This window comes from Ambystoma mexicanum, chromosome 6p (genome assembly GCF_040938575.1).
Source record: "Ambystoma mexicanum isolate Mex_15411 chromosome 6p, UKY_AmexF1_1, whole genome shotgun sequence".
NCBI lineage: Eukaryota > Metazoa > Chordata > Amphibia > Caudata > Ambystomatidae > Ambystoma > Ambystoma mexicanum.
In genome coordinates, this window is record NC_090935.1 from 1,214,660,285 (window position 1) to 1,214,687,569 (window position 27,285).

The following is a 27,285-nucleotide window of genomic DNA, read 5'->3' on the forward strand; positions in this document are numbered from 1 at the left end:
ACATTTTTGACTCCTGCACAAGAGGAGTTCACGCAGGAAATGCAAAAATGTTTCTCCGTCCCAGTCGAAGAAAAAGAAAAAAGCCATGCTCCTGTCACGCTGCATAAAAACAAGGAAAGGGTTGAGGCTAAATCCTGCACGCCCTCAAGCTCAGGACGCAATCCAGAGGATCATGGAGAACTTGCAAGGTCTCGACGAAAAATCGTCGTTGACTCCATAGAGTCGAGGTTCAAGTCCTTCGAGGGCTCAGGCAATGCATAAATCGTCAAAGAAATCGTCGCTGTCTGAGTCTAAGCCATCAACTGCTTCAGTGTCCAAACCGTCGACACCATCAGCAATGAAATCGACGCCTTTGGGCTTGAAACTATCTTTGCCCTTACCCATTAAAGTGAAAAAATCCTATGAGCCCTTGTCTAGAAAATATTTCTCAAAATCCTTATCCTCTTTTTATGAGGAGCACGAGCCATCGGACCAAGACATCCCACCTTTTGGTTTGGAGTTTGGAAGTCCCATTGTCCCTAAAGCCCATATTTCAGAAGAATCTAGATGAAGAGACTTATATGAAAACCTTCAGTCTGCAAGTGGTATTGGCATCTCTCCAGAACTTGGGTTTAGCAGACTGTCCTGGCAGACCATGCCAGATGCCTCTTACAGGAAACCCATGACAAGTCCTTGATTTTCTTGGATGGGGCATACCTGCTCCATTCGAGCAAGACAACCTGACAGACCACCTTGACAAAGGTCCACAAAAGGACCCTGTGCTTCCTTTTCGTGTCACACTCCAAAAAGAGTGAACGTGAATTGGGAGGCTCCTGAGTGAAGTCCTGCTGTGAATAAGAATCTCACCAAAAAGTACAGGCCTTCGAGTAGCGACCGTGACTACTTGTCAAAGCACCCTACACCATATAGCCTGGTAGTTCAGGCACTGACGTCTACATCAAAACAGGCTGCATACCTAACCATCCCACCTGACAGGGACAATAAGCATTTTGACGCTTGGGCAAGGAAGGTGTTTTCTGCTGGGAGCATGGCTCTTAAGTCTTCGACTGCCACTTGCGCCTTTGCAAAATGTACATTCACCCTGTGGGACTTCATAGCTATGGCGGCTGATCATATTCCCGAATGTGAAGAAATAGACTGCTTCCTAAATATTGTAAGAGACTGAAAGGAGGCGATGTGCGAGTCTTTGCAATCAGGCCTGGACTCTGCTGATAGCATCAGTAGAGCCATGGCTGCGAGCACTATGATGCGCAGGTTTGCGTGGTTGAGGAACTCTAGATTTGCACCGGACATGCCGTCTAGACTCCAACATGCCCTTTGATGGCACTCACCTGTTTGGCAGCAAGGCTGACGAAAGCTTGGAGAAACTGCAGACCTCTAAGGCGGCAGCCAAATCCCTTGGTGCTGCTATCAGGCAGCCGCAACCATCTTACCCCAGTGGATCATCTTGAAGGGGTAAGTCCTTTGACTTCTACTCCTGAGTTGGAAGGGCGAGAGGACTGGCTAGTCAAAGGGGCCAAAGAAGATTCCCTCGTGGTGTACGAGGGAGGGGTACCAAATCTGCCCAAGCCAAGGCTACTTTACCATCAGCCACTGCTTCAGCCACCTCAAAACCTCTCTGAGGCCTTAACCCACAAGACCCCGGTGGGAGGCATACTCACAACATCTGCAAGAATGGCAGGGCATTACTTCAGATGCATGGGCGTTGGAAACAGTAGCCCAAGGTTCCTGCCTCCCCTTTCTAAAGAGGCCTTAGGACCATCCACTGGGGAGCCACTCGTTCAAAATTCCAGATCCGTTCCTTGTGCAGGAAATGTTGCGCCTACTAGAGAAAGGTGCTATAGAACCAGTACCTGTGACGGAGAGGAACAAAGGGTGGTACTCTCCTTATTTCCTAATGCCCAAGAAGGACGGAGGTTTGAGACCCATCTTGCACTTGAGATGCTTGAACAAGTTCCTCAGGAAGGACACATTTAACATGGTTACCCTTTCACACATCCTTCAGACCCTCCAGCTTCAGGATTGGATGGTGTCATTGGACCTTCAGGGTGCTTACTTTCATGTGCCAATCCATCACAATAACAGAGTACCAGAGGTTTGCCGTTGGTGGTTCTCATTATCCGTTTTGAGTTCTGCCATTCGGGCTGACCCTCCGCCTGAGGGTTTTCACCAAGTTAATGGCAGTGGTGACAGCGAGTCTCGGGAGAAGGCAGTTTCGCGTCTACCCCTACCTGTACGATTGGCTAATCGGGGCCCGTTCTCCCAAACAGGCCCTGGAACATCTCTGCGTAACCTGCCACACTCTCCACAGACTGGGCTTCTCCCTCAATTACAACAAGTCCCACATGATACAATCTCAGACTCCATTTCATTGGAGCAGTCCTGGATGAATCCTTGGGAAAAGCCTTGCCACCTGAGGTGAGGGCTCAACACATTCTGCAGATGGTCTCCAAATTCCAGAGTGCCCAGCGTCTTCCGGCCTTCGACTTTTTGAGGTTGCTTGGCCTCATGTCGTCCTGCATTTTGCTGGTGCCAGAGGCTCGTCTGAGAATTAGATCCTTCCAATGGGCCCCCGGGAGTCAGTGGTAGCTATTCTCAGGCAATATGTCAGACCTTCTTCAGGTTCTGAGCACAGTCGTGCAGGATCTCCTGTGGTGGGCTTACGTGGACAACATTCTGAATGGAGAACCTTTTTGGCAACCTTTTCCGGGGAGAATAGTAGTGACGGAAGTCTCACTCACGGGGTGGGGAGCCTACGCCAGCGGTCTGCGGTCGTTGGTCTCCATTGGAGTCGAAACTACACATCAATCTTTTGGATCTGCGGGCAATCAGACTAGCGCTGAAGGCCTTTCCACCCTCTGTACGGGCAAAGAATGTCCCGATAATGACGAACAACACAGTGGCCATGTACTAGCACAACAATAGAGAAGGCGTAGTTTCACTACCACTGTGCAGAAAGGCGATGCAGCTCTGGTTCTGGGCAATTCAAGAGGGAATCTCTCTTTTGGCGGTTCTCCTAGCCAGAGATGAGAACACGGCGTCGGGCGCTCTGAGATTGCTGAGCAGTTTCCCACGAGTGGGAACTAGCTCAGGAGGTCCTGCAAGAAATCTTCACCCTGTGGAGGACCCTTTAAGTGGATCTGTTCGCGACCAGTGTCAACTGGATCTGCAAACGATTCTACTCCAGGGAATTTCTCCCAGGAGGAGCTCTAGGAAACACATCTATAGTGGACTTGGCGTTTCCACTCTTATATGAGTTTCCTCCAGTCCCCTTCATTCCTCATGTGATCAGGAGGTTGAGACATTTCGGGAAATCCATGATCCTAATTGCTCTGTATTGGGCAGGAGGATGTGGTACCCAGGCCTTCTGGACATTTACATCTGCTCTCTAATGCGTCTTCCTCAAACCGAGGATCTTCTCTCACGAGAGGAGGGTTGGGTTCTCCGTCCAAAGGTCAAGACACTCAACCTTCACGCATGGTTTCTGAGGGGTTGAGATATAAGGATTGGGACCTCCCGGATGATGATCTGGAGATTTTGCTTTCGGCCAGAAGGCCAGAAACGGAATCCTTGTACCACTGCCATTGGAATACATTCTGCAGATGGTGTAGGGAAAAGAATGGGAACCCTTTTCGGTGCACTACGCCTAGGGTGTTACTTTTATTTGTTGCATTTAGCAAATCTGTGGCTCCAGAGTGGATCTATTAAAGGCTATTGGGCATCACTTTCAATTTTCAAGCACATATCGGAGGCGGTATCATATTTTAAGATGCCATTAATTATACCATTTCTTGAAGGGCTCACTAACGTGTTCCCTCTTACTCCTTTTTAAGTGCCTATTTAAGACCGGAATCTTGTCTTAAAATGTCTGTGTGCTCCTTTTCGAGCCTCTACATTCATGTCCACTGAGACTACTAAAGTTTAAAACCATTCTGTTAGCTTTGACATCAGCCCGCAGGGTGACTGAGTTGCAGGCTTTATCTAGTAAAGTTCCATTTACTATATTCTACAACGTTGTCCTTAATGTTCAACTTTCTTTTTTGCCAAAAATCGTATCAGATTTTTACTTATCCCAGAAAATTGAACTACCAACATTTTATCCGCCCCCCTCATCCAGAGAAGGAAGAGGAAAGGCTATATAGGCTTGATCCCAGAAGGGCTCTGAGCCTTTACATTTCACAGATGGCAAAAATACGTCAACATGACAAACCTTTCAAAGGTTGTACTGCACACCGACTAGGACTTCCAGTTACAGAACAACCATTGTCCAGGTGGATAATTCTTGCAATTACGGAACGTGACAGATTGGCTGGGAAAGATCTACCAGAAGGCCTGAGAGCTCACTCCCCAAGGGGCATGGCAACATCTTCTGCTCTGCAAAGAGGGGTGCCTATACATAAATTTGTGTGGCAGCCACTTGTCTACCATTTATGTAGCATTACTGTCTGGATTCATCCTCTGGCCAGTAAGTAGGGTTTGGGAAAGCTGTCCTATATTCAATCCATGACAAATCTTAAGTCTGAACTTTCTTACTCCCTCCACTAAAACAAACGCTTTGGGAGTCTATCAAAGATGAGGAATACGTGGGAGGACACAATCCATTCGAAGAACAAGTTACCTACTCCTGGTAACTTTCTTTCAACTGGATGTTCTTCCCACGTATTCCTCATCGCCCCTCACAACCTAACCCTCTGTAGAATTTCCAGGCATTACACTTTATGTACTGTCTGGGACTCATTGATGCTGGTAATTCTGCAAGAGGAAAGCGTAAAAACGGAACTAAAGCAAACTGACGCTGCAAGTGCTATTTATACCGACGATGACGTCGACCCTGAGATGGAGGCCCTCGAGGGACATAGTCGACAGCATCGATGCGCATCTCCCTCTGCCAAAAACTTTTGCCAAAGCAGGAAGTATATTTATCAAAAGATGAGGAATACGTGGGAGTAACATACAGTCGAAAGAAAGTTACCGGGGGTAAGTAACTTCTTCTTTTAGAAAATGGCATCAACTGTTGGTACAAGGTTGCAAGAATGAATAAAATAATGTGCAGTGCAATACTAATGGAAGTTATGTTGGTCAAAAGCAATTTGTAAGGTTTCATGTAGTCGCTCATTGAGGATACTGGCTGCATGCTACATAAGACATGCTGGTCCAAAAGAGAGTTTAAAAATATGAATCTTGTTCAGTCTCTGTAGATGTCTTCATTGTCTCATCGGTCATGCTGGTGTGAAACAATTGTTTTAAATGTATATGCAAAGTAAATCTTTTGTGCATGCACTAATCTATTTGGCAAGGATTTTAAATTGTGGCACTAACCATGTTTGTTCACTTTTTAAAGGAACATGATAGTACTGGGAATGCATCACCTCAGTCAAAGAGTGGGAACAAGAAAGAGAAAAAAAGGAATCAGGGAAAAGATAAGCCACCCACTGTGGCACTAAAGGACTTTCAGTCTGAAACCAATACAGGTATTTTGTTATTTTCCACCTATAATCGTTTGAACCCTTTAAATGTATTCTCTATTGTTCTCATTGAACCTGTCATTTTCTTCTACAGATCAACTCAATAAAAAGCAAGAGGTAAGATTTGCCTTCTTTCAGTAATGCAACCTTTCAGCTTTTGTACATGTTCTACTCAGTGCTTTTGTTGAAACACATTCACACTGAAGAACAACATTTTTCAGTACAATTTGACAGGCCGAGTTTTAAACGTTGTTCTCCTTTCATTCCCATAAGGGATATAATCGTTTTTGAAGAGGTATTTTGGTCCTGGGTGGTGGTTGGGAGGAGTCAGGAATGAAACTCTGACACAAGTTAGCCATGATTTTGGTGACAGATTTGTATTGAAACTAAAAGGGATTGGGAAAAAGCCTCTGACCCAGCTGTAAGATGAATTTCCCTACCCAAACCAAAAACTAAAGATCTGCCATTGTCAGAATGCCCAAAGCAAAAACTATCCCGTGTCCAAAGTTCTGTTCTGACCCTCACACTATAAACTAAATTCTAAGGTGAAAATTGACATTTCTTTAACCTTGCATGGTTTAGAAAGTGTTCATAATGGAAGAATAAATGGCACAAACAAAATAGTTCTTCAAGGATATAATGGTCCTTGCTTCAAGGGGTGGTTCCCTTCCCGTGTATTCTTTTCCACTCAAAGGTTTCACACACAACAGTTTCTTGTATCTTTCTTGACCAACAACATTATCCCTCTAAATCTTCTGGCTTTGTAGTTTTGACACTCTCAGGACACCTGGGATACTTTTCAGCCTGGCTTTTGTTTCTCCTCTTTTGGTTAACAAAATGTTTTCCTACTCCTGATATTTTTTCTTAGGGCTTCTTTAAATTTTGTACATTTCTTGCAATTGCCTGGGTTTCTTGTGTTCACACACTTACAATTGCCTTGTTTACTCTCCTGCCAGGGCTTCTTGTTTTCACACAGTTGTAATTGCCTGATCTACTCGCCTGCCAGGTTTTCTGTTCATACAGCAGCTTTGCCCTCTTCCGGGGTTGCACATATACTTTGTTGGATAATGTATCCTCTTGATCTATTATCCTGTTCGCGTTTCTCATGTACTTGCACTGCATGTATTCACATTGTCCCCACTTTTTCAATATGTCCTTTGCTTTTTCTCCTTCTGTTACTTTACATGTAATTATCTGCATTTGGCACTGCTGCCGATACACCCTGGTGTTCCTGCTGTCTCTCGACATTCAGAGAAGGAAAACTCCTCAACCTGAGCTAGAGGAACAAAAGCAGAGTAAAGTAGGATCCAAGTGGTGGCTTCCCCATTTGAAGACTTTCCCCATGAACTCAGGACTACAACGCATCCCACTGGAGGAGCATGCCCAGACCAGGCCTGTGAACCCTCCGGCCAATCAGCATGAAGATAGTCAGTCCAAGCACTTTATAAGAGCCAGCTCCCATGGCAAGAGTGGAAGCGAGTTGTTTGGTCCAGAGAAGGCAAGTTGTGGTTTTAGAGGAAGAATATTGCTGGAGCTGAGAGGAAGGTTGCTAGGCTGTCTGTAAAACCTGGAGTGGATTTCCAGATTGGGAGAGGAGAGGAAGACCGTGGGGCTGGCTCTAAGAGCTGGAGTGAAAGGAATATTCCTGGGCAGATTGAAAGACATGGAGTGGAGTGGTGAATTTAATCTCCTTGTGTAAAGAGGCTGATTGAAAGACCCGGATTGAAGAAACTGATTGTAAAACTTTGAGACCGTAGGGGACTGAAAGTTGGTGACCAGAAATACAGAAAAGGAAGGAGATTGAAGAGGAGACCAAAAGTCAGGTGACTAGAGAGCTGGTGTCCGCCCTAGTCAAGAAAGGGCAGAGGAAGCAAAGGTGGAGGCCTTTGATGAGGGAAGGGGACGACTGAGGGGCTGACCAAGAGGAAGGCAGAGAAGGAAAGGGCAGAGGACTTTACAAGAGGAAGAAAGATTGGTGTCGCATATTATTGGCAGTGAGCAGTTTGTTCAGGATGTAACAATTAAGCAGTTATACTTTTGTGCATGAAAATGTGCTGTTTGCTTAGAAAGTCCATACATCACCACAGTTATTTAATTGTGCAACGTAGTGGTCATGCTAAAATGCGGTGACTGAATAATGGTAATAATTTAAAGCTTATTTAATTTTTGTGCAGACCCCTCATCCTTGTACTCCTTATCGTTGCAAGAAGACCTGGAATACCTTCTCATGTTTAGCACTACGGATCAAATCTACCAACTTGACTTTAAAGCTCAGTGTGTCTCTTCCTAGCTCACCAAATTGAAGTGAGAAGGAAACTGCCCAAAACCTTACAAATGCAGACGATTGCAGGAATGTGCAAGGAAGTTGATCTTTTTGTTTGTTTTGTTTTGATAGTTTTGTTTGTTTTGATAGTTTTGGTTAAAAAAAAAAAATCCCCCCAAAAAATCTGGTTTTCTCAGCATAGGTTGAGTACTAAATTGTGCTGTCCAAGTCATATATACATTTATTTTGCCCATTGTGGGCCATGCATTTTTATTTCCAAGTATAAAGCCGCACATGTTGATAAACCCAAGTTTTAGTTACAGCTGAGCATGCTGTGTTGTATTAATTTCATGCATTTGTCTTGTATAGTTGACCGTTGACAAATATAAAATAGTTTCTTATGCTTGTTAATCTGCTAAGAATCACATGCTGTGCATGTAGGCTGACATCTAGTGGTAATCGCAGAGTATTGCTTCTTTCTTTCGAGGATCAAAAAGGGATGTTGACGTGGCCGTGATTGTAACCCTATCCCTAACGTGACCTGTAGGTTACCCAAAATCCCTCACACGTCAAGGTCCCTCAGATAGTTTTTTTCCGCCCAACTAGTTGGTCGATTTATGCAGAGCTAGTCAGAGTTGATATTGCTAAAGTAATTATTCGTTTGCCCACGACCGATGGTCGACTAGTCTTTGATTTCTCTTTGACTATTGTGGACCTCTACGCTGACGACATCCAACTGCTGTTCGGCGACTGGTGCATCGATCGATGCCTGTCGACCGTGTGGCCTCGGCCCTCAGGCCAGGCCCTTACATTAGGGAGAGTGAGGCCCTTGGTTGATTTTATTTTTTTTCCTGAGAATGCATTTCCTCTTCCCCTCTTTCCTTTTCTGGTGTGGCTGCCACTTTTCACCTCTGCTCTGGAGAGCACTCCATTAAAGTTTTGTCCTCCTTGCAATGGAAAATACCCCTGGAAGGACGCCCATTGCAAAAGCAATAGGTGCTTACCTCGTGACCACAATGAGCAATCCTGTAAGTCCTGCAAACTCTTACGTCCTAAGACGTTAAAAGATAGGCCACCCACCGCTTTATCCGCCTATGTGATGCAGGCGGATTTCCCTCGTGGGCGGCGCCGCCTAGGATGACGAGGGTTCTAGCAGTAGCCATGGCAACGACCTGGAGGCCATGACCTTTCAGCGGAACTGTCCGGTTCCCAGGTGCCCGGCCCTGAGAAAGACCACTGTTACTGTTATGGGGAGTTCACACCCCAGCGACAGGGGCACACATGCACCACCCAAGAATAAGCACACAACCTCCAAAGCTTCCTCGACGGATACATCGAAGAAGCACCAAACGCCAACAGGCCCGCCGAAGACTTTGACGGTGCCCGCTGAACCTTGCGGTCCGGCGCCCTCCCCGCATCTGTCTTGGCATGCGACCAGGCATTCCACTCAAAAGGGCGTCTCCTCAAAGAAGCACATGAGTGCCGACACCCCGTCTAAGAGCACGTCGGCTCCTAAGGCTTCGGCAGAGCCGGTAACTGCGACGATGCCTACAGGCACGTGGAAATCCATCATACAGCTGCCGAAGATACCCAAACTTCGCCCTTGCAAATCTATTGTTTTTGGCGGCAGAACGGCCTAAAAACACCCGTACTCATTGAGGGGTGTACTCTGAAAGTCCCCAGGACCCTCTAGGGCTTTAACTAGTCAAATACCCTCCCTCTGGAGAGCCTTTCCCTCCTCCAGACACCCCTGCTTCATCTCTGTGGACTAGAGAGAAGTTTGAAAATTACATGGACAAAATGTCACAATTCATAGACTTTTCAGAAAAATTCATTACTCCCCAAGAGACCTAGGGAGAAGTACTCCTTCCCCATTCTACCAAAGCTGCAGAAGCTCCCAATTCAAACACAATCCCATCAGGAAGAAGTATGTGAGTTTTCTAAGCCAGAGAAAACATATGAGGATCCTTATACTCATGAGAATGATCCTTTTGGGGCAGGACAATACTGACCAGTGCCCAGACTGGGGACAAGATCAACCAGCCGGTGAATGGCCTTGGCTCTCACCCACTCCTATCCCTGACGTCTTTTGTCTGGACCCATCTTCCTCGCCTCAACAGAGGCAGCCATAGCCAATCGATGACCAAATGGCATTTAATGCCACCCTGAAGAGGACTGCAGACCACTTTCAAATCGCCACACAGGGGGCTGTTCAAGACTCTGATTTTGTTGAGGACATTCTTAAGGATAAACCTCCTACAAGTCAAGCTATTCCTCTGCTGAATTCCATTAAGAAGCGCCTTGCACATTCTTTACTGTCCCCTTCCCTTACAAGGGCTGTCAACCCTCGGATTGATAAACTGTTTAGCCACTCTCCATCTGACCAATGTACATTCGGAGGCATGCCACACTAGACCCCCTGGTAGTTACGACCACCGGAAAAAGAGCTGGGGTGCCATTGTCTACTGCTGAGGCTCCCCCCTGCCCCCCCACCCCGGATAAAGACTGCAAGAAACTCTATGCCCATGCAAGCGCATCACCACATCCGCAGCATATTCTACCAGAATTGCAAATAATACTACTCTTCTCGCAAGTTATAGCAATGTGCAGAGGAACCTGCTTCAAGAAGGCCTCCAAGAGATCTCGCAACCTACGCGATCACGCCTGCTGGCGGTCGTTGTGGAGGGTAGACAGGTGACCCAAAACACGCTCAACGCTGCGGAGACGGTGGGAAACACTCTGGCACAGGGAACTCTCATCAAGAAGCACGCCTGGCTGATGAATTCAGGTTTCAAGCCGGAGACACAGGCATCCTTAATAAATATGCCAGTGGAAGAGTCTAACTTGTTTGGTAAGGCTGTGGATGACGCCTTGGAAACATCAAAAAAAGAGCTTGAGACAATAAAATCTCTCAATCAAATCGCAGCCAAACCTTTTCAACAGCAGGGAGGTGCCAAACTCTCACCGTTCCTTTCGGGGCCAGTCCTTTGCCCGATCTCCACACGGGCAGCATGCCGCAGGAGGTACCTATGGTCCTCCGGACAATGTTCAGCTGGCAACTGCCAATATCAACAAGGGGGAGAGCGCAGAGGCAAGGGTCGAGGCAGAAACTCTACCACAAGAGGCTCCCTGTCCTCTGCTTCAAAATGACTCGCCATTCAGGGGACAAATAACATTCACGCATGGGAGGGTGTCACATCAGACCAGTCAATGCTCAAGACCATCACTCATGGTTATTGTATCAAGTTCCACCGGCCACCTCTATACTATCCTCCAAAGAGCAGATGCCCATCACCAGCACACCTGCAAATCCCGGTGTAAGAGGTGCAGATCCTTCAGGAAAAGCGCGCCATAGAAGTCGTCCCCATTCACCAGGTAAACAAAGGTATTTATTCAGTGTACTTCCTTGTACCCAAAAAGGATCTCCCCATGCGCCAGACTAGTATGTCAAACCGCAAAAGTTCAGAATGACAACGTTGCAGGAAGTAATCCCACTGCTGGTGCAGGGGGATTACATGGCAACATCGGACATGAAAGATGCATACTTTCATATTTCAATGTTGCCAGCACATAGAAAGTACCTAAGGTTCATGATGGAGGACAAGCACTATCCGTTCAGGGTCCTTCCCTTCGGCCTCGCCTCAGCTCCACAGGTGTTCACAAAGCTATGGCTGTAGTAGCTTCTCACCTGTGTAGGCAGGCCATACCAGTCTACCCTTACCTCGACGACTAGCTTATAACAGGGTATTTGTACAGGACATTCCTAACCAATAACCAGAAGACGGTAGAACTCCTCTTCAGTCTAGGGTTCTCGATCAATGAGAAAAAGTATCTAACATAAGGGTGTTAACATGAGAGAAGCTTTGTTTACATGATAGGTTGGAGTTTCCTTATTGATGAGTTGAAGAATTTAAGGTTTTTAGATAAACTGAATCTTTGACAATCCTTTGTATGCAGCATGTCTTTTACTTTATGGATGTACTTTTGACTTGGCATTAGTACTTATTGGTGCACACAGGTTATGTTCTTCGTTGTTGACATAAGTACGAGAGGCCCGAGTGCACACCTCCCTGGGGTATCTTTTGTAGTATTTTCTTATTACATAGTCGTGGTCACTGCTCCCCCAAAGCTATAGCAATAACTGTATATGGCCGTATCTGTATCCTATTCACGCCACACAGAAACAATGTCTGGTTGCAGGACTGGATTTTACATGGTGTTCGCTGATGAGAACGCATGTGTGGTACAGCCGGACTGTACTCCCTGAGATTGGAAAAAGGCAGCCAACAATCCTGGTCTGCCCTTTGGCGTCGAAATCGCTGATGGAGACAGTGAAGGTTTTCAAAGCTCTACTGAAGAAAGACTTATTTAAGTTGATACCTTCTATTTTTGAGGAGGATCTAACCAAGACACCCCTCCTTTTGGGCTTGGTTTGGGACCCCTAATGTTCCTAAGGCTCTCATTTCAGAGGAGTCTATTATGGAACACTTAATAGCCTCTTTAAAAGATTCAAGTGGCATAGATGACTCTCCTGAGGTGGAGTTTGCTTCCTCAGATGCTACTGATCATGCAGATGCCGCTTACAGGTCACTTATGAATAGTTAGTGTTAGAGTATCTAGGATGGGGAATGCCTGCCACTCTTTACCAGCAGGATGACCGTGCTGATACTTTAGATAAAGGTCCACAAAAGGATCTGTGTTTACTATTCTATACTGCCTTAGAGTAGAGTAATAGCCAATTAAGTAGTACCAGATACAAACGCTGCAGTGAGTAATGACCTCACTAGAAAATACAAACCATCTAGTATGGAGCTTAATTTTTTTGTCCAAACTTCCCACTCCTGAAAGTTTGTTGGTGCAGGCTGCCATCTAATCATCTAGGTCTGCCGCTTACCCGACTAGATCACGTGACTGCGATGACAAAAAGTTTGACACATTGGTGTTAGGCAGAAACCTGTGCAGTTCCCTTTGGGAACACTGCAAAAGATTTAGGACTACAGGTGTTAGCAGTAAACCCACTTGGTAGCAGTCTGTACCACCCAGATTTACCTGGTAGCTGTGGCTGAGCAGTCAGACTTCTCTCAAGAAGAGTTAGGCAGTATGCAAAGTATACACAATAGGCACTCAGATACAATAATACAAGCAAACACTGACCAGAGCTTTGGTATCAAAGTATATAATTATTTATTTAAAAACACACTGAAACACTCCAGCACTCTTATTGTAAAACACTCTAAACACAGTTACTATTATAATATATACAACCCTTGTTCCTTATCAGAGAAGTCTTAGTTAACGCCACTTATTTCCATACAGAGGTGAGCGCTTAACTATAGATGGCACTCCAATAAGTTTGTGAAGAAGGGAGGGAAAAAGACAGATTATGGAAAGGTACACCACTCTAAGATTTAGGAACACTATTAGCAAGGCAGAAGAGCAAAAGTCACTTGTGAGCCAAAGTCCATAGGCTGAGCCCACTCTTAGAGAGAGTAGAGCACAAATGCGCTAAAGATCACAGTTACACTAAGCTTAAAAAGTCTTGCAGAGAGTTCAAAAAGAGTTTAGAGAGGCTCAGAAAAGTTCAGCCAAGGTGTCCCAGGCTAACCCAGGTTCGAAAGCCGGGGGCTAAATCTACCCCGTACAGTCGGTGGCAAGGGAAGCCGGGCGGGACACGGTACCTTAAGTGGGAAGGATCCTCCAGCGGTGGCAGTTGTTCCTGGCAGCGGGTGCAAGTCTCGTCTTCCAGGGGAAGAGAAGATCTCGACTTGGAGGAAAGATGAAGGTCGTTGCACTGCCAGGGAAGAAACCAGCCGCGGAGTTTTCCGTTTAAAGGTATTACCCTTTAATTCATGGTCGTGGTAAAACATGGTATCCCGGTTGCCAGGGTGCTTGGCACAGGCAAAAGGCGGCCACGAGATGCGTCGGGAAGGCGAAAAGACGGTGAAACTGGTTATCCCCTCCAGTCAAAGGAAGAAGACTCTCCGGCGGGAGATCTCCTCTGTCGTTGGGAAAAGTGGTGAGACGGTCCAGCAGGGCTCCACCGGTGGTGTCGTTGTGGCAGGTCGGCTCAGCTTCTCCCTCGTCGGATTCTCCAGTCCTGTGGCGACTTCTGAAGTTCCAGTCCCCAAAGCCCTGCCTTTATGCAGAAAACCCCCATTTACTCAGCCTAGCTGTCACTCAAACATGCTAAGTGGTGAGGCTCACCACTTGGGCCAATCAGGACGGAGTGCGACTTGAGTTGCCGAGGCAACTCAGTCCAGGGTGCCTAAATCCCCCTCCACCCCTCCTAAGTACCCCAGACAGAGTGGCACCACTTTGGAGGGCTTCTGTGGAGAAGCCCGCCAAAAAGTGGAACAAAGGGCTCGACTTGGGTTGGAGTCACAGAAGAGAACACAAACGCCATTTTAGAATCGAGTTTTGGCAAAAAATACCAACCGGAGAATTAATATTAATTAAATAAACCGGCGGTATGTTCGAGGCTATCGTAATTAAATAAATAAAGATAGTAGCCTCGAACAATGGGAAAATCCCATAGAGAAATATTCACGGTTGAATATAAAAAGTAGTATCCACTGCCACCAGCCAAAACTCGATCAGGGGGGACGGAGACGTGCCCCCTCGACTAACAGACCCCGGGGCAATCGAATTGCCCCAGCCGGTACGTCCACAATATGATGGTTTGTACTGGTTCTGTTCAGAATTTAAGACTAGTAAAGTCAATGGTGACTTTACAGACCCTGGGAGACAGTAGTCAGTCCCAGGGTATGGAGTCTATACTGGGGAGTCACTATGACACCCCTGTGTTACTGCACTGAGGGTGCTGTGTAACACACATTACAAAAACACATGAAGCCCTATGGAGTAAAAGACCCCATAGCCCATTAAACACATCTAGAGTCAAAGAAACACACTCAAATCATGCCCAAGAGTGAGGGTAGGTCACTAGGTTACGAAATTCAGCCTAAACAGAGAATTCTCCCTAACACTTGGCCAAGAGTTTTCTGTGCCAGTAGCATTGTGTTCAAATCCATTAACTCTACGTGTGCCCTGGCCAAATTTACATTCACGCTATGGGATGTCATAGCTGTGACTGCGGAACACATCCCAGAAGTGGAGGAAAGGGATGGTTTCCTAAACATCATTAAGGATGGAAAGGAGGCAGACGCTGTTGCTCGGCTGCACCTTGGCCGCCGCCTGAGAAGGCTCTGACAGGCAGTTTGAAAATCCTTGTTACAGAACCTGCTTCCCACTGTATTTTTCCTGACATCTCTACGGCCCGTGAACCGGAGTCCTTGAGGCATTAGCAAGTTTTGCCCCACGAAATGGCCTGTGGACTGCAGTAGCTCACTGCATGGACAGCCCAGCGCTTTGCAACATCGTGGCCCTCTTGAGCATCCTGTGAGCACGGGAGGAGGTGGGTAGGAGCCGACACTCTGCACGCTTCCGCAGGGCGGAGCGCCGCTGCGTCCGCTCGTGGCCCCAACCCCTGTGCCACCTGAGGAGGCAGGTAGATATCTTGCTTCTTAATCCGACCCTACTTGCCCTGAAGGACAGCACTGACACGTTGGACACGAAAATAGATGCCGTCACTTGTAAGGTTAATGCGTCAGCTGTCCAAATTGAGAAGCTGTGTGGCAGATTGTCTCAGGCCGAACAAAGGATCAGAGATGGCAAGGGTAAAATAGCAACACTACAGAAAGAGGTAGCGCACCTGCAACAAACAATAAAGATGGTTGTGGCTAAAAACAAATCTAGAAGGCTGGTCCAGAAGAAACAAAATCCGTATAGTGGGGGTAACCGAGATGACAATACATAGACAATATGGAAAGGTTTGTGGACAAACTACGAATAGATTTTTTTAGATGGCCATCCGGCCTCTCTGATGTTTCTGGTCGAAAGAGCTTGCTGGCCCCGGGGCCCTTGAACGAGCCAGCATCACCTGCTTATTTATATATGTGCTCCGTGTCTCCAGGGAGATGAATGAGCTGAAATGGGCATCGGCTGTGATCAAGATCTTTCCAGAATTTAGCCCTCCGGTGTGAGAGCAGAGGAAGACCTTTCATGATGTGAAGGTGACCCTTCACAAAAAGGATGTGCTATATGCCATGTTATATCCAGTGAAGAGTCGCGAGTGCAGACAAGACAAAGCTGCAGCAAGAGATCTGCCAGATCCTGGGGCCTCGCCCGAGGTCACCACTGATGAACTGATGACTGGGTACATTAATGTACTCTGTTTGTGCTGGGTTGCTTTCTTTCGTAGTATATTATCAAGACGCACCTTGATATACCTTATGGACTGGAACTCCTCTGTAAGGAGCTGTAGCTGCTGACGGTCATTCCCCCTCTTCGCAATAACTGCGTGTGTGTGTGTATTGTTTGAAAGTTGGTTGTTCTGTCGGAGGGGTCTGGGGTGGGAAGTTAGCCGGTGTGTGAGTTTCTAGTGGGAGTGGGGAGTATGAGTTTGGGGTGTTATTACACAGTGAACTCCCTCTGACCCGTTGATTCCCTCCTTATCATGAAAAGTCCCTGAGTCCAGAGTAGCTAAAGGGATGGCTCAATGTTTTATGGCTACGAGTAATGGTCGATAAGATGGTGATGATGACTTGGAATATTTGGGGGTTCGCGAATGCAGCGAACTTCAGGCTTATACGGCGAGTTCACAATACCGCCTCCAGGAAAGACTACATCATGGTTTCCGTGACTGTATCCAGGACTTCAGCGGATGCCAGGATCCTGCCTAGGGCGCTCTCAGACCACTCCCAAGTGTTAACTGCATTCCAAGAGAGAGGCCCAAGGTGTGCAGAAAGATCTTGAACAAGGCATATATTTATTTTTCCACAGCAATGTCCACTCAATCCCCGACCAACGCATTATTTGGGAAGCCTTTAGGGTGTATCTTGGTGGGTGCTGTCTTTCTAGAGAGGGTGGATTTCTGAGATTGCTGAAGGAGTCAATGACTTTGCTTGAAAGGCACATTAAGGTAATGTAACAACAAGCTGCATCTTGTTCTGGCCGGTCGTGGGGGCCTCGCTTGACGTAGAAAAGGTGTTTGAGTGTGGATTTATGTTCGAAGTATTGCAGCGATCACGACTGGGGTTAGTGCATATGTGCTGGCTGCAGCTGCTTTACTCGATACTAAAGGCCCAAATACTGTCAAAACAGGTAGTTTAAGATGCCATTAAACTGACTAGGAGTACGAGATGCCCCCTGTCTCCCATTAATTTCGTCCTCGAACCCTTGGCGTGCCATATTAGGGAGCATCATTCACATTGTAGTGTGAATATATTTTCACACATTTCTGTCATGTCCCTCTATGCTGACGATATGTTCATCAAGAATCCACGTCAGAATCTACAACCTGTGGTGTGTGCCATTCAGCCCTCTGGGGAATTATCTGGGCTCAAATTTAACTGGGACAAATCCGAAGTGCTGCTGACGCTGGCAGCCAGCCAAATAGACAGTGTTGTGGAGTTTAGGTGGTGCCCTCAGGGTATTAAATATGTGGGAATACACGTTTCAACAACTGAAGAATCACTCTATACTCAATTATTTGAAAACACTTGAGTCCCTTGAGAGCCGAGTGGAAGCATGGACCCTCTTACCCCTATGCCAGGCCACTAGGATCTCCTTGGTCAAGATGGTAGTAGTCCCAAAACTCCTTTATATATTTAACAATGGCCTGATTTCACCCCAGGCACCCTTTTGGACGCTAGTAAGGCGGATGATGGTTCGTTTGGTATGGGCGTGAAGCCACCCAATGGTCGCGTATATTTTGACACAACCATAGGACAGGAGAGGGCTGGACTATCCCGATATGTTTACATATTATTTAGCAGCACAGATCCAATATAGTGTGTGGTGGTGATCCCCTGCTCCGGATCTATTGCATGTGGGGCTGGAGAGAGCAACCATGCACCGAGACAGTTTGACATCACTCCTCTGGGGGTCGAGAAGACATGTTCGTATGCAGATGCAACAAGTGGACATCACCTGTAGAGCCTGCAACAGGGTGCATGCTTGACATGGGTAAAATACCTATATGAACTGGCCTACTCCATTTATAGAGCACACAGTGCAGCCGGCACATTTGCAGAAATCTTTCATACCGATTTTGAACGGTTAGGGATATATACACCTATGATACGCGATACAGGGTGGGAGATTTGTTACGGGGAATCTGTTGAAAAAGTGGTGGGAATGGACCACTGGTCTATCTCGGGCTTCTCTTGGTGGCTCAATGTGGTTGTGGGAATGTCTCCCTTCCCATGGCCTTTGTCTGGCTTCCCCTGGCATTTCCTAGTCTTCTCTTGGCAGTTTTTTAGGCTTGCTTGCAACAGTTCAGCTGGCAACCCTGGTGTACTCTCCTGCCAGTGATTGTCTTAGGTCCCAGACCCCTCCACAATGGCTTATCACACACAGGGGTCCCAGACCCCTTTTATATTGTCTTCTTGGCTTTGGGTTCCCCGACCCCTTTGTATTGACTTCTTGGTTTAGGGTCCCTGACCCCTTCACAATGGTTTCACTCAAGACCCAGGGGTCCCCGTGTAGCCTCTGTACCTTCTTGCGGGGTTCAGAGTGGTCTGCCCCCTTCTCTGGTTTCTCTGCGTCTTCCAACAGCTCGCCTTCACTCCTGCCTTTATTCACGCTGTTACGTGGCACTGCTTCACTCCCATGGAGCCGTGCAACACATACCTGCTTGGCCTCACTGTGTGACACTCCTGTGCTGGGGTAGTCTGCCATGTCCGGATTCTGAACTTCTGCCGTTGACTGGGCAGGTTGGGACGCCTGGACTTCCCTCGCCATTACCCGGTCCACTGCTAGGGGCTTCGCTTGCTTTGAAACTGGAACGCACATCTGTTTGCGGTGCCTCAGAGGAGGGACTGACTGCAATGTTAGTCACTCTTACATTTTATAGCTGCGTGAGGTTCGACTACTAGAATGATCCACCCAGTTCTCTGGGTGTTGCATAGTGGATCTGCGGCCCTTCCTCGTCACAGTAGTTTGTCCTGGGTATCCAACATAGTCAGCCCAGCTCTTCCTTGTCCCAGTACTACAGGTATGGAAGGGTTGACCTACGTACATGGGGAAGCTGTCGGGATTAGAGGAAGGGTAAGGAGGGGAGTGCGAAAGAGGTGGATAACTGGTGGGAATACTGTGTTGTTTGATGTCTTCCTTGTATCCCAGAGGGAATTCCCCTCCACCCTCCACCCCTGCCTTGAAATCTCCCCGCTGAGTACCACCCTGGTAGCAGTCTTGTGAGAAGGGTCTCCCCCTTGGGGAGAAGGGACGACATCATTGGATTAGTCACAATATCCTGACATTCTTTAACATGAATACCAGTTTCAACAGAATGAGGACCAATCACCAACTTTTAACCTGATGAACATAGGAAAGCAAGGCTTGCCTCTACGTCCATTCTTATGAACACACCTGAAGAAGGAAGATATACCAGTTTCTCCTCATCCATTATTATAGAGACCCATCTGATATTATCTTCAGAAAAAAGAATGCCTTACCCAAAAAGGTTCCATGTTTGCCCACAGAACCTATGGTAGGCTAAATGTAGCCAAATGAGACAAACCATTATAGTCCCAAAGGTCAACTATTCTTTCTGAAAGAGGCTCTTCTTTTATAAGGCATTTTCAATTGTTAGGCTAACGGTTGTTTTGATCGGACAAATGTTGATTTTTTTTTTTTTCCTGACCACTTGTGTCTCCCCCTCTATTTTCAAGAAATTAAAACCACCTTCAAGGGAGACAATTGTATGTGATTGATTGTCCAATTGCAAGATGAAACAGTCCGCTAATAGTGTCTTTGGCGGTTATTTTAGCAGTGACTTCACAAAACTTGCGCGTCGTTTGGCAAGTGTGGCTTGGTTGTGGGCTTTTGATCCATTGTGACATAGGAGTGCCATGGTGTCAAAGGGGTGTTATCTTGTTTCCCAAGGAATGCGTTCGTTCTTTCAAATAATTACTTAACCAACTGCGAGCAGTGACACAAATACAAGCACTACATGGCATTAGTCCCATATCAAGGTTGTCAACTTCCCCAATCCTTCCTCAATATACCTCATATCTCCCAAGCCTTAATCCACCCCGGTTTTGCCAACACCCCCCCCTTCCCTTCCCCCCGACCGGCTATTCCCTCTCTATGATACCAGTCGTCCCCTCCATCTGATGCATACTCATTTAAACCATTACAGAGAAAAATGCTTAAGAAGCCGGGGCTTCACAGTAGCAGCTAGATATTTCTCGGCATAGTCCATGAACTATTTCCACGTGGCCACATATTTTGTATACCTCCCTTCAGACAAGGCAGAATGCGTTCTTTCAATTGAAACAAGGACCGTCCCATGATCAAGCTTTGGCTTCTTGTCTCGGGTGTCCTACACAATGGGATATTTAAATGGAACTCTTTGCTGGATGTGGTCTTGACCATAACTCCTGATAACTGATCCTTCCAAACCCCATTTTAGTTTTATTTTCTGCAATTTGCTTCAACGAGAATGTTTTCCAGGATCCTCGAGTTTTAGGGCTGGTTCCTGTGATGGGCGTCTGAGATCATCAATCTCTTGGTGGAATCGATCTGATGGCATTCTAGCTCCTGTAGTGCTGACTCGTTTGTGGATACTCTGTCGATAGCTTGAATTTCAATACGTATGTCAGCGGTTTTATTTGCGATGTCTTCTGTGAGTCTGTGAAATTGCATTTGAAAAGACACAAAGCAATTCTTTCAGGGTGTTGCAAGACACTTCATCAGTCACCTTTAGTAAGCTGTAGAGTCTGCTGAGGTTAAAAAGTCCTGGTATTTTGAGGCAAACCTAATCAGATCCTTCTGCTTTCATTGCTACATCATGAGGGGCTCTGAACCAAAACAGATCAAAATGATTGTGAACTATGTTAAGTTGGAACACTGAATATGGGACCTGGACAAGAGCCCTCCACCATAGCTCTCAGCCAGCACCTAGGGCTGGTAGGACAGTTCTTCAGGATTCAGCCTGAAGGGAACATGGCAGAGGTAGCAGAGAGAGCAAGGGCCACCTATCTATTCCCTCAGCTGTGCCCATGCACTAAGCATCTCACACGTGCCATGAGAAAATCAGGAACAGTTTCTCACATTACCTCATGCAGGACATAACGAGGCTTCAATGACATGCACACCTTTCAGATTTATTTCCTGTTCCTTGAGCTTCGCATCACAGCATGCCCTCCTCACTGGATATCTAATCCATTCCCAACCCTGGGCTGAAAGCTGTTTTAAAAAATATATATATTTTATTCGCATTTCACATTTTTTCACCCGTACAACAAAACTTGCCCCACCTCCATGGACCCGCCACCCCCGTCCATAAACAATGGATCCAGTGTCATTGTATCCTTTAATTGTTTAAACTATCTCCATGGCTATCTTTGATTAATAACAAGATATCTCAAATCTTTAACCTCTGTGGGCCTAAAGGCTTCCTATAATCGTTTTGCAAAAAAGATAAGATTGGGTCCCATTCTTTTCAGAATAACTCTTGTTCTCCTATGTAACCCACTCTAACGCCACATAATTCCACACTTTCAACTACTAGATGCTATCCGTAATCCACTTCTATAAGAATAAAATAATTCCAATGCTAACATACAGAGCAGAGACGATGTTTGGCACCAATTACGAAATATGGTCAAGATGTGAGCATATCATATGGAGGAGGATCCTGAAACTTCTGAAAGGTTTCCCTACTGCTTGCACAAGGTATGAGGTCAGTTTACCATCAATGATAGCTGCAGTGACATGGAATGCCTTGGCGCTTTACAGAAAAGCGATTAGAGGTGATGACATACACAATTTCAAATATTAAATAATGCCAAGAACATAGTCTGAAAACCTATTAAATCAATGGAAACCCGCTGAGTCCGCTGAATACTGACAAAAAATGGCTCATATGGAATCCAAACGCAGTAAAAAAGAAACTTTACGAGCAAGATTGGATCGAAACAAGCGAAAAACGAATTCAACAATCCAGAATGAGAAATGCGCCGATTGGAGCCAAAAAACTACACGTCACCCCAGAATACATGGCGAAGTTTCCATGTAACAAGATAAGAACAACATACTTAAAGTTTAGATTGAACAATTTTGATACACGAGACGTGGGATATGGCATGAACGACGCTGATAAACAAACTGCCACGTGTAGGTTATGTAACCTTGAAGATGAATCTTTGAAGGACCTAGTTTTGTTTTGCCCTAAAATGAGAGTTGAAAGAACCAGACACTTAAGCCTTGAACTTGATCAATTTCTGCACCGTTGTGCTGAAGACTGGTGGCGGATACTGCATGAAGGCATTAACAAAAAACTAATATTCGCATTGTCATTCTTCTTAGATAACACTGAGCCTCATGAAGGATAACAATTAAGAGATATGAATGACAATTGATTGTTATTTTCTTTTTTTGTTTTGCAATACTCAATGCTTTTTATCAAAAAAACTGTTAAGATGACACAAGGAAATGTATCGAATGTATCTAAAAATTAGTAAAGGAGAATTCTTTTTTTTTTTTTAAAAGGTTTGTAATCGTCAAAAAAAAAAAATTACTAGTCATGCTGCCTTGGGGCTTCTTTGTCTCCATTATTGCAACAACACTAATATGGCCTCTATAATCAGTAGCATATAGGTGTTGAATTGTGGTTTGGACTGTTCCAAGTTTCGGGTCCCAAAGCCCAAACAGGTATTCCTCCACCCCTACCGTTCTATTTCTGTCGAATATCTCTATTTTAAAAGCTACCAAATCCACAAAAGTCAAAATCTCCGGCCATTGCCACCATACATGGGCCCAATCCCTTTCCCTTGCACCACACCTCTAACATTTAGGTGAGCTAGAGGGAAGCGTCTTATGTGGATTGTCTGCAGTGTAATGCCATTGGGCCAGAACTTTGTACCACATTGTTCTCCAGCATGGGGTCTGGCATGGATTCACATGCTCATGAATATTCCCCGTCGTCAGGCCGGGAATCCTCGGTATAGAAAAAAATCTGTATCAGTTTTGTTTCTGATCTGTCTTTCTTAGTAACCAATCACTGGTCTCTGGGTCATACTGCCCCCAGCCAATGACTGCCCTCTCCCTAAGCCCCGCCTCTGGCAGCCATCCTCAGATTTTGACCGCACGTTCAAGTGTTGGGAGTCCTCGTGCTGTAGCTCTCGAGCTTTTGCTGCGTTTTCGTGCTTTTTCAGGAGATATTTCTCATTTTTCGGTTAAATAGAGCCTCAAGCTCCACCGTTTCTACATCCGATCAACGGGGATCCGTTTCAGAGTTTTCTACGCCCCTCAAGGGTGAAGATTTCGTCGAGTTACGCTTTTGGAGGATTCCAGAAGTTCGGAGGCCACCCTGGACATGGCCCAGGATAAAGGAAGCTCGACGCCCGGGCAGCTGTTCAGGACCTGCCCTGGATGCCAGCTTCAGAATGTTTTCAAGGAGGACGAGCATTCGTTATGCCTCTACTGTCTCCATGAGGACAAGACGCACAAGGAGAAGGACTGTGCGTTTTGTGGGAACATGTCGGAGCGGACCATGAAGGATCGCCACCTCCGTCTCGCCAACTGTCTGGAAGGGAGGAGCCCGTCAGGCGAGAAGAAGAAAAAGAAGTCTGAGCGGTCTTCTAAGTCCTGTGAGGGCGCCCCGGCGACGGGGGCCCAACAAAAGGCTAAGCACCGCGAGTCCGCGGGCACCCGGAGCGCCGAACGGTCGGGCTCCTTAGCTGCCAGGCAGGGCGCATCCTCCCCGGCGCCATCAACCACGAGCCAACGCTCTGGCTCGGGTAAGAGGAAGTCCGAGAACCCGGTGAAGCTTCTGGAGAGGCCCCGGTCGATCTCGAAGATTCCGGCAGAGGGGGAGCGAGGCTCGGACCCCCCCCCCCAAGGTGAAGGCCCCAGGTGTCCAGAAGGTGACGGTGGCCTTAATTCACCCTGCTAAGACCTCGATTGAGGATGTCGCCGTGGCCCTGGCTCAGCCTGTGGAGGCTACACCAGTGGAGGCGCCCTCAGGACCCAGAGTCTCCCTGCCACCGCGGAGGGAGTCTTTCAGGCCCATTGAGAAGACCCCCGCGAAGTCCTTGTTGGAAAAGGTGGGGGAGGGGCTGGTGGCCATCATGGAAACGGACACGACCTCTGAAGAAGAGCTCATCGAAGTCGTGGAAGAGGCCCAACCCATCGGGAGGGATCCTGACGAGGGCGACGACTAAAGCGACGGTGTCGCCGACAAGGCTCCTCAAGAGCCCTCGCACCCGTCGTTTCCGGCGGCGCAAGACACCTCGGCGGCCATTTTGTCAGCGATTCAGTCCTTATGCTCGGAGTTGAGGACAAGGTTGCCCCTTCCCCCGACAGAGGTACCTGAGCCAGACCCGACGGGGGTACCGGAGCCAGGACTTTCGGAGAGTCCACCGCATAAGAGGAGGACGACGCATCCTACGCCACCCCTCCCACCTCTGCGGCCTGCTCTGCCTTCCCCCCGGTCTACTACCCACGGGGATGTTACAGCCACGGACACGGCTACGACAGGTACAGATGACGAGGCGACGACGGGACTTGTCCCCCGTTGCCCCCTGCTCGGGCGTCCCCGCCCGACGAGATTGGATCCTTTCATGCCATGATTTCCAGGGCATCCGAGCTTCTTCAGCTCTGCCCAGAAGAAAAGAAGAAAGAAGGGTTCCTTTACCAACGGCGCGAGGCTAAGAGGAAGACTGTCCTCGCCGTACCGCTTCTTGATGACATCTGGGATGAGGGGCTCGCTCTCCTCAAGAACCCTGCCACGGCGCCGGCAAAGAGGGACCGGTACGAGAAGAAGTACCGGGTCCCCGACGCTGCCCCCTTGTGTCTTTGGGCACAACCTACCCCGGATTCGGTCGTCTTGACAGCGGCAAAGAAGAAAGCTGGGGGGGCATCGGCCTCGACATCAACTTCCCCGCCGGACGGCGAGGGCAGGAAGTTGGACCCGATGGGATGACGGATCATCTCATCTGCAGCGGCGACTATTAAGGCGGCCAACGCTCTGGCTATCGTAGCCCGCTACGACAGGGAGTTGTGGTTCAAAATCGCCCCTCTGTTAGACTTCCTCCCCGACGCCAAAAGGGCTGAGGCCCTTGAAATCCTACAGGAGGGGGAGATTGCTTCGGACCACGCCATCACGATGGCAACGGACATCGCCGACACCGGTTTCCGTCAGTTGGGCAACGGCATTTGCTTGAGACGACGAGGATGGCTCAAGGCCACGGATTTCCACCAGGACGTACAAACCAAGGTTTTGGACATGCCCTTCGACAGGAACAACCTGTTTGGGAAGGCGTTGATGAGTCCCTTCAGGCCATCAAGACAGACATGGAGACTGCCCGGGCACTGGGAGTGCTCCAACAACGATGTCCGTCCTTTCGGAGCTCCGGAGGCGGACAAGGTGCCTCCAAGGGATCCAGCAGTGGCTCCTCCACTTACCCCCAAGCGGCAGGATCTTCGTCCCAGGAACCCTACAGGGGACGCGGCAAGTCAGGTGGTGCCCGTCGTCGTCAAGGAGGTAAAGCGGCCTCCAAACAAGATTTTGAACCGACCGTGGGGTCGGGCCCCCGCCGAAGCACCCCGGTGGGAGACCGGCTGGCGAGTTTCGTCAGCGTGTGGGAGTCCATCTCCACCGACCGTTGGGTGCTGGACGCCCTGGCCCAAGGGCACGCCCTCGAGTTTCAGAAGTGGTGCCCTCGCGTTCCACCCGTGGCCAGGAAGGAAAATCACGTCCCTCAACTACTGTTGGAAGTAAGGGCGATGCTCAAGAAGGGTGCCATCGAGCTCGTCCCAAAGAGGCTTCGGGGCTCCGGAGTTTACTCAAGGTACTTCCTCGTAAAAAGACAGGAGGATGGCGCCCCATCCTGGACCTGCGACGACTGAACAAGTACATCAAGGCACAGAAGTTCCGGATGGTCACCCTCCAGCACGTGCTGGGACAGCTGAAGGAGGACGATTTCCTGTCGTCGTTGGACTTGGAGGATGCCTACTTCCACTTCCACATCCCCATTCTAAAAAGACACCGAAAGTTCCTCAGGTTCGTGGTCCAAGGGCGGCAGTACCAGTTCAAGGCCCTCCCGTTCGGATTGAAGTCGGCACCCAGGGTGTTCACCAAGTGCCTCGCACCGGTGGCGACGCGGCTGCACCTACAGGAAATCCACGTCTACCCCTACCTGGACGACTGGCTCATCCGGGCAAGGACAAGGGAGCTCGCCGTGGAGCACACTGCGAAGACCGTCCAGCTGCTCACGGACCTGGGATTCTCCATCAACTTTCCAATATCCCACCTGGTTCCGTCGCAAGTCGCCCTGTTTCTGGGAGCCAAGCTCGACACAGAGGTGCGGCTGGCCTCGCTGTCGGAGGAAAGGACCAGGACCATTCTGGGCAAGGAGCAGCGTCTGCTGGCCACGGACATGGCCAGGGTAAGATCTATCCAGTCCCTCCTCGGGATGATGTCATCCTGCATTTATCTGGTGCGCCTTTGCAGGCTTCGGATGAGACCCTTACAGGAGTTCCTCGACGCCCGCTGGATCCAGTCGACGGGCAGCTTCGAGGACAGGATCCCTCAACGAGACGTTCCGTCAGGCGATCCGGTGCTGGGGTACCGGCTCCCATCTGTCGGCGGGCACGGACTTTCAGACCCCAGCTCACCAGGTGACGGTGACGACGGACGCCTCCCTGGAAGGTTGGGGAGCGCACTCCGGAGATCTTCACGCTAGAGGCCTTTGGCTCCCGGAGGAGAAGTCTCTCCACATCAACATCTTGGAGCTCCGCGCGGTGTTCTGGGCCCTCAGGTCTTTTCTTCCGTCCCTCAAGGGCAAGTTGGTGAGGATCTTCACCGACAACACCACCACGATGTTCTACATCCGGAAGCAGGGCGGAACCAGGTCCCCGGCCCTATCTAAGGAAGCCCAAGATCTGTGGCATTGGGCCGTCACCCAAGGGATGTTTCTGGTGCCTCTTCATCTGGCAGGAATAAAAAACACGATTGCCGACTCACACAGCAGGGAGCTGCGCTCGTGCCACGAGTGGGAACTACGCCAGGATCAAGTGGATCGACTCTTCCGGCGATGGGGCGAACCCCAAATCGATCTCTTCGCGACGGCGACGAATTCCAAGTGCCGGAGGTTCGCCAGCAGGTTCCCCCAGCCGAGGGGCATGGGCGATGCTTTCTCGTTCCCCTGGGACGGCCTATTTCTTTATGCGTTCCCTCCGCTGCCATTGCTGCTCCAGCTCATCAACCAGCTCAAGAGGTCCCGGTGCAGGATGATCCTCGTCGCACCGGCGTGGCCGAGACGGATCTGGTTCCCGGACCTTCTGGACTTGTCAACGTCCCCACCAGTCAATCTGCCGACGGATGCAGACCTTCTCTCCAGAGAAGGAGGCGCCATTCTTCACCACAACCCGGAGTTGCTGAACTTGCAGGCCTGGCTCCTGCAGCACTAGAGTTTGGAGGGTACGACATCCCGGCCGACTGCAGAGAGGTTCTTGCAAAGGCCAGGGCGTCCTCAACTCTCAAGTGCT

At 48.3% G+C, this 27,285-nt stretch overlaps 1 protein-coding gene across 5 annotated transcripts in view; it reads left to right on the top strand.

Annotated features, from left to right (window-relative positions):
• GKAP1 (G kinase anchoring protein 1) overlaps positions 1 to 27,285 on the top strand; it is a 1,031,394-nt gene that overhangs the window by 416,293 nt on the left and 587,816 nt on the right. For all 5 annotated transcript variants that reach the window (XM_069625871.1, XM_069625874.1, XM_069625873.1 and 2 more), the window contains 2 exons: positions 5,342 to 5,471; positions 5,560 to 5,582. In XM_069625871.1, the coding sequence (XP_069481972.1) occupies positions 5,342 to 5,471; positions 5,560 to 5,582 (153 nt within the window). The remainder of the gene's footprint in view (positions 1 to 5,341; positions 5,472 to 5,559; positions 5,583 to 27,285) is intronic.